At 34.9% G+C, this 7,901-nt stretch overlaps 1 protein-coding gene across 1 annotated transcript; it reads left to right on the plus strand.

The window, feature by feature from the left end:
• Window positions 1–1,046: 1,046 nt before the first annotated feature.
• Window positions 1,047–5,888, plus strand: LOC118801524. Its single transcript, XM_036561831.1, has 6 exons — window positions 1,047–1,094; window positions 1,190–1,531; window positions 1,996–2,088; window positions 2,308–2,402; window positions 2,734–2,866; window positions 4,527–5,888. The coding sequence occupies exons 1-5, from the start codon at window positions 1,070–1,072 to the stop codon at window positions 2,818–2,820; spliced, it is 642 nt and encodes a 213-aa protein (XP_036417724.1). The 5' UTR covers window positions 1,047–1,069; the 3' UTR covers window positions 2,821–2,866; window positions 4,527–5,888.
• The last annotated feature ends 2,013 nt before the right edge of the window (window positions 5,889–7,901 follow it).

The following is a 7,901-nucleotide window of genomic DNA, read 5'->3' on the forward strand; positions in this document are numbered from 1 at the left end:
GGAAGCCAGCCTCTTTTCAGCTTCAGTTTCTTGTCTGTGTCATATTTGCATTCAGAAACTGCTGATGCTCAGTGAAATCTATGCTTCCATCTATGCTTGCAGAATTTCCTGAACTATCTAGATGCATACAGATCTGGTTTTGTGTACTTCAGACGCTTACTTTAGTGATGAGATTGCAGGTCAAGTATCTTTAAAAGTAAATAACTCTCACCGCCAGCCAAACATGTTTGCAAATTCTTTGCTGTCAAATGGGAGTTATGCTTAGTTCATCCTGTCAGTTTTCTTGGTCTTCAGAGTTTACCTTAAATTCCACACTCTTAATAACCATTTTTTAATGCTCTTTCGAAATCGCAAGCATTTTGATCTTTTTTATAGCCTCCCTCTGCTTTGTTGTTGACTGTTAGTACGGTTTGAAAAGTCAGGGATTTTATTATTCTCTGGAGCTATCATTGGGTCACAACTCCTAATGACAATGCTCAACCTGCCTTAGCAGTCCTAACATGTCAATTAGACTTTACAACTAGAAGGATGTCCAAACTTTATAAAATATATTAATTTAAAACAAGTTTTTTCTGTCTTTGTAAGTTGATATATAGTAACAAATATAGGGACAATGAAGATTTACATAAAATGTTCATTTTAAAAATAATTTGCTCCAGACATTGTTTTTGCTTCTTTTCATTTCAAAAATCAACAAAATTTGGCGAAAAAAAAATATGTTTTCAAACATTTGCATACACCTGTACTCCTACATGTGTTACTACTACTTGGTGCATATGTACATGGTATTGGCGCTATAAGAGAAAGCTGTGAAGTATGTTTGCCTTTTACCTTGAATGCCAAAGTATATCTACACGGTTAAAACCATTGGATGAATATGGGCATACATAAAGTCTTCCAGTCTGCAATGTCTTCTTCATCTAGATCAGCTATTGTTAGCTTCTAGCTTTTTTTGAAGAGTAGAAAAAAAGCTGTGGTCAGTGTAAGTCCCACATCCTGTCTTGTTTATGACTAAAGCTGTCTTCAGCGGAACAGAAGCAGACACTGTGAAAAGCTTTCATGTGACAGCATGAAGAATTTACAGATTCAGATATGTAAGTTTTTAGCAGTAGAAAAAATGATTTTAGACCTGTTTTTAATGTGAAGCTGATGTTTTTATTGTGATGTGTTTTCTGTTTTCTCTTTGTAGGTTTACTTATATGGTTTGAAGCAGTTGAAAGTTTTAAGTTTGTCCAAGTTGAATTAGGAAAAAACATAACAGTAAATTGTGATCTTGCTGATGTTACAAGTGGAACAGAGATATATTGGTATATACAGACACAAGACAGTGCCCCAGTGGTGATATTACGCACTTTAAGTGCTGGCACAGAAATTGACGCCAACTATTACAACACAATATTGAAACAGAAGTTCACATTAGTAAATTACTCTTTACTGATACAAAACATCACAGAAGATGAACTGGGAGATTATTACTGTGTCAAAACTGGAGAACCGTTTTTCCCTAATGGAACAAGACTTCACACCAGAAGTAAGTGTCTATTTTGTTGTTGACTTTTTAATGGCATAGCTCTTGCATGTCTTACTGACCTGTTTTACCAATATATCCCATTCAGACCACTTCTTTTGTTTTCGCTGCCAACTCCAAGGATCACTCACAGCTCAGTTGGTGGATAATTTTCATATATAGCTGCTAAACTCTGGAATAGCATTTCAAGCTCAACAGGAATTTTTAAATGCAAATTATATATGTCTAGACTAGCATATGTCTGAGTATTGTGGCTCATTGTCTCTTGTTTGTAATTGTGCTGTTTTTTTTTATTCATATGGTAATGCTTTATCTTTCCAATGTTTTACTTTTCTGTGTAAAGTATTCTAAGATTTTGTAACGTAATTGAAAAGTGCTATATAAATAAACATTTAAGATTTATTATTATTATTATTATTATTATTATTAACTAAATTGCTGTATCTGTGGTGTTATACTGTTTGTAGGACATGATTCTGCGCATATAAATAAGACACCATGGCGAATTCTGACTGTTGTATCTGCTCTGCTCAATTGTGTTTTTATTGCTGCAATAATTGGTGAGTATTATCAGTATACAGTACTAGCCGTGCACAGTTCATTGCATAACATTCAAGTACTACACATGTACTTCATTTAGATAGTAGTACCTGTAGTCCCTGAGGCCTGATGTTATTAGCTAGAATCGGTTCAAATAAACAAATTAAAGATTACCTAAAATTTACATACAGATAAACTAATATTACAGAAAAATAATTAAAAATATTGCTTGCTTTGTGCTCTGCTAGCAAGCCGCTACAAAAGATCTTCAAAAGGCCGACAACAACCTCCAGACTCCAATCTACAGCAATATCAAGACATGACCAGTGCACAGGTAGGAAAACTCTGCATTAATAATAAGGCCTATGCCTGGCAGACACTTCTGAATTTTAAAGTGATACTGAAAACCTGAGATACTCCACACAGGCCCAGCAGGATTTTTGCCCTCAGCTGTCCTACTCATGGAAGCCCTTACACTACAAGATTTGTCCAGAACAAAACAACGCACACTTTCACTTTATGCTCACAAACTATGAATGATGAGGTCCTGACCAATTGTGTTAACATGTATAGTGTGTTAAAGTAACTTGCTACATTTAAACATAATAAAAATTTAGCAGTCGGATTTGCCTATAAATGTCCAGTCATCCCATTATTTTTTTCAGTATGATGAGATTGAGCTCCCCGCCAGAGGAGCAAAGCTGTTTCAGGTCAACGACACCTACGCCCTAGTGCAGTTCCCAAAACCGTGAAGGCATACAGCAAGGGGCTTCGGCTGCAGCTATGAACTTTACACAGGTGGGTTCAATTCCAAAATTCCACTGCTTATAATAAACACTGGACTATCTTTAATAATGGGTAATAAAAGTACTGTATGGCAGTGCTACACATTTTATTGTACATTAGAATTTACATTTGTCAGGTCTTTTTTTCCTCTGATCACACAGCGTAGGAAAGCTAAAGGAGTTTTGATCTGCAGCTGCCCCTTGTGAAAAAGCTATATATTTAATGTGATATTAGTCTTCCTAAACTATATACAGAATGCCCCAAGTATATTTTTCTCCTTAACTTTTTACCTACTCAATCCATATTTTAGTATACTTTGCAAAAAGTGCATTTACCCATGTGTGCTAATTCAGCACTGATGATATATTTCATAAAAATATGAACTACGCTTATTTTATGATAAAAGCGTGTTCTAGGAGCGTTACTGCTGTGTTAAAAATGTACTTCAATGAAGTATGCTTAAACAAACATGTTCATTTAGTTTTGAGACAGTACTTCATCAGATTATGCTTACAATAAACTGTTTTTATGCCTAAACTATACTTTCACACAGAAAAGAGAATTTTTGTGTTAAACATGAGCTTTAATGTATACTTATATACTTGAAAGTATACTAGAAAAATAAGAATTTTGTGTTGAAAAGGTGCTTCATCAAATCATAAAACTATAACACAGTATTTCTAAACAATTTGTATTATTTATGTGTTAAACCTATACTTAGTCTAGTATCTACATACCTAGTATGTTATTACTGGTGTTATGATGTCTGGCCATATTAAATGTGTAAATATAAAACACAAGCACACATCAAAACAGCTTAAAAATTATCTTCCTTTTGCTAATTACATTTTTTTTTATTAAACGTTGGTCTAACAGTGGAAAAAACATCGTCACATCAATAGGATGTCAGGGTATTTACATCAAAAAATTCTCTGTGGTGTTATTGAAGGTAATATATTTTACACTTCCTGAAAAATTATAACCTTAACCTTTGTGAAAAGTATAAGTAAGTAGTGCTTAAACAGTTATGTACTTAAGTTATGTTATTTTGGAACAACAAATTTGCACTAAATCACTACTAACGTGTACACGATATATCTTTAAGTCATACTTTATGTATACTAGGTATATTAGTCATGTTATTTTTGCCACTCTTAATATCTCGCTGCTGTCGGGAGAAAACCTCCTATCTCCAATTTTGTCGCTTTTCAGTTTTTGACATAATTTGAAAATGCTTGTTGCTCTTTACATTGTATGTAAATGTAATGAAGAATGGACCAAAAGAAACAACCCAAAATTACTTGGAAAAAAGTCTGGTTCCATTGACTTACATTAAAAGTAAAGGATGGTTTTTCCTTCTCATGTACGGTTATCATTTTGGTGATACAAGGTTTTCTTCTGACAGCAGCGATATACTTTAAGTATACTAGTCTGTGCTGCCAAACTGTACTGAAATATATTAAAAATGTTTTAAAATGATTTTTGTAGTACTACCCATGTGCTCTTTAATTACATAATTAGTATATCAGTTTATGTAGTCCCAGTATATAATTAGTATATTTTTGCAGAAATACTTACATGCATGCTTGGTACACCAACTTAGCGTACACTGTAACACACTCTGTCTTTTAATAAGTGCATATTAATGACTATGTTAATGTTATGTTAACAGGATTGAATTAACTGGTTTCCAACCCTGGTCCTGGAGAACCCCCTGCCCTGCACTTTTTAGTGTTCACCCTGCACCCAATGCAGCTGATCCAACACATCACAATAATAAACTCTATATTCTCTGTAATGAATTTCATTTGCATTTGTGTCGGCTCAACAAGTGTTGCTCATCAAAATCAGAAGCTCCTACTAGAAATGTTTTAGCCTCACATACAATTTAGTAGCGTGTGCAACACAAAAACACACTGGACACAGAAAAATGCATAAAACGAAAGAATAATCGTGAATGATGCCAACATTCGGTTAAAGTGAAGTAAATAAGTAACCCCATGCAAGTGAACTTGGTCTGTGGTGAAGTGTGCGGTGATATCATGATCTAACGCTGCAGGAATTCACACGATGCTGTGAGAGAGTTTCTGTTTTCTGCTCCGACATCGCAGCACAGACCACTGAAGATAAAGGACTTTAATGATAAGCTATCTTAAAATGAAGTACATGTAATGTAACTCTTTACTGACTGTCTACCCAGCTGCTTTTCGTGTCAATAAAACTCTAAACTTGCTGTACTGTGATTTGTAAAGCTAGCGCTGCTTCCGAGCCTCCCAGCTCAAAGTAAGCTAAGTTTGTTAGCTAGCTAGCATGAAGTCAGACTCGGCTTCCCTAAACCAACAATATTAATGCTGGTTTGCTCTTTGAGAATAATTTATGAATGTCAGTCATCTGAATTTGAATTTTTCCTCTCTATTTATGCTGCTAGCTTTGCTACCTAATAAGTTTTTAAAAGCTTAGCCGGTTAGCTTTACTTACAGTAAGATTGCTAGTTACATTTACTCAGTTGCATCTACCTAAAAAAGCATGACAGTTACTTAAGTAATATGTGTGAAGAAAACAATCTACATTCTGGTTTTCATTCTGTTGGCGCTGGTTTAGCTCCTGGGCTATTTTACTGTCGCAAAAACCTCTCACTTTGGAGCTTTAAAATTTTATTTTTGACCGAAAGGATTATAAAAAGAAAATAGCAAATAAATTCCAGTGCAGTTCTGCAATTAATATTACATTTTACTTGACGTTTTAAATGGCTTTTGGAAGTTCTCTTTGAATTATACTGATACCTTTTACTCCACCTAGTCAAGCTCTGTTTTGCTAGACTAGACTTTTGGTTTAGTCATTTTTTCACTGAAGTAACTTTGTGTTTATGTTCTAGTAATACTTTCACTTGATTATGGGTTAAGGTTGCTCTACACACCTCTGACAAAATACTATTCAGTTCCTTATAAAATGTGAAAATATATACTTTGTATAGAGTGTTACTTGTTTATTCTGTTCTTGTTTGCCAAATAAATTATGCATGTTTCAATCTTAATTTATAACATCTTTTTTTATCCACCTCTAGAAAGCGTACAAACTTTTACGCTGTTTTTGGCGATTCTATTCAACAGTTTGCCATTTTCATGAAGCCTTTTTTATTTAATATACCAAAATGTGCACAAAAATATGTGGATGGAAACCCAGCTAATGACACTGTGTGTCCTTGTTCAGTAATGAGATATAGCATGTTTCAAATAAATTAATTTTATGTACATTTCCTGCTAGTATGAATGATGCTTGTGCTTGTTTCCCTTTCCTTGTTTTCCTTTTAATTTTTTCCTGCCAGTTAACTTTATGGAGTGAAATTTCGCAATTCAGAGACGTGAAATGGCAGCAGTTCATATAGTTTGGGTAATGTGATTAGACAGTTTGGCATTCTTTGACATTCAGAATTATTGGCCTAATATCTCTGTCCTGTGTGGAGTGTCGTTTCCAGGACTTATATTACTAATATTACTTTAATACTATTTTAAGGGTTTCAAAGACCATGAACACAAAATTAGATTGAATTATCAAAAAATAACCCACAGTTAAAGAACCTTTAATGTTAATGTTACATTTTTAATTTAGCTAATAAGTTTTTGTTCAAATTCCTTGGGCTTTTGGAAGTTCTTATATTGATAACACTTCCTGATTTAAAAATGAACACTGATCGTTGATGGACTTCATCAGTTCGTTGGCCTGCTCCCTCGTTATTGTCTTGAGTTGATTCCAAGTGTTGAATGTTAGTATTTGGTAGCTGTTCATGGGAACATAGGCCACATGTTCAGGGGAAGCATATCACATTAACCCTCAAACATGGTGGAAGCAGTATTATGGTACGGGCATGTATGGCTGCCAATAAAACAAGGTCACTGGTGTTCATTGATGATGTGCCTGCTGACAGAAGTACAGGATGAATTCTGCAGTGTATAGAGCTGTACTTACTGCTCAGATTCAGTCAAATGTTGCAAAATTGATAGGACAGTACTTCACAGTACAGATATCTATTGACCCAAAACTAGGGATGCATCCATACCTTGTTTTTCAGGCCGAGAACGTGTTTTTTGGGCTTTTATGAGTATGAGTTAATAAGCACAATATTGGACTGATACCTGATACTAAATATCGGTATGGATGCATCCCTACTAAAAACATACCATGAAAGTAACCCAAGTGCTTCTTCAGGCAAAGAAATGGAATGTTCTTAAATGGCTGAGTCAGATTACCTGACCTCCACCCAACTAAGCAAGCTTTTCACTTACTGAAGACAAAACTGAAGGCAGGAAGACTCACAAAAAGCAGCAACTGAAGGCAGCTGCAGTAAAGGCCTGGCAAAGCATCTCAAGGGAGGACACTCAGCTTTTGGTGATGTCCTTGGGTTCCAGACTTCAGGCAGTCATTGACTGCAAAGGATTTGCATCTAAGTATTAATAATAATGTATTTATAATTGTGTTTGTCCAATTTTTTTCAAGCCTGTGAAAATGGAATGTAGTATTTAAAATTGAATGTTATGTAAAAAATGGCTGTAATCCCTAAACGGTTAATGCAATATTTTTGTGAAACCCTTTGAATTAAAACTGAAAGTTTTAAAAAGTCTACACTTCAATCGCACCTTTACTGCTTCGTTTTAAATTCATTGTGGTGGTCTCGTTGTCCAAATACTTATGGACTGTGTAGTGTGACTGGATCTAAAACAGGCCATCCTGAATTAGGCTTGTCTAATTTTACATATTTCACATATTTTTTACATTACAGTCACACATTGTCAGCGTCGTCTTTGCTTCTCAGACTGTTGTTCCTATCAGACCTTTGTTTTGTTTTAATGGGCTAGTCTGGGTAACCACAAGCTTTCAGGTCTTCTCTGGCCCTGCAGACATGTGCAAACAATATTGCTATGGCCTGTGTTGTTGGAGTAAACCTGTCTGTGAAAAAAAACCTGTCTGTGTATCTGATACATTTGGAATGAAACAACCACTTTGTAAGCGAACGGCCCAACAATGGTCTAAATTGCTTCTAATGTAGTGG

The sequence above is a fragment of the Colossoma macropomum genome, unplaced genomic scaffold, assembly GCF_904425465.1.
Source record: "Colossoma macropomum unplaced genomic scaffold, Colossoma_macropomum, whole genome shotgun sequence".
NCBI lineage: Eukaryota > Metazoa > Chordata > Actinopteri > Characiformes > Serrasalmidae > Colossoma > Colossoma macropomum.

What these genes read in the sequence shown, in the direction of transcription:
- LOC118801524 (XM_036561831.1), top strand. Translation starts at nt 1,070, where the DNA reads ATGAAGAATTTACAGATTCAGATAT. An exon ending in TTTTATTGCTGCAATAATTG is followed by an intron (nt 2,089 to 2,307) that starts GTGAGTATTATC and finishes GCTTGCTTTGTG; the next exon opens with CTCTGCTAGCAAGCCGCTAC. An exon ending in AAGACATGACCAGTGCACAG is followed by an intron (nt 2,403 to 2,733) that starts GTAGGAAAACTC and finishes TATTTTTTTCAG; the next exon opens with TATGATGAGATTGAGCTCCC.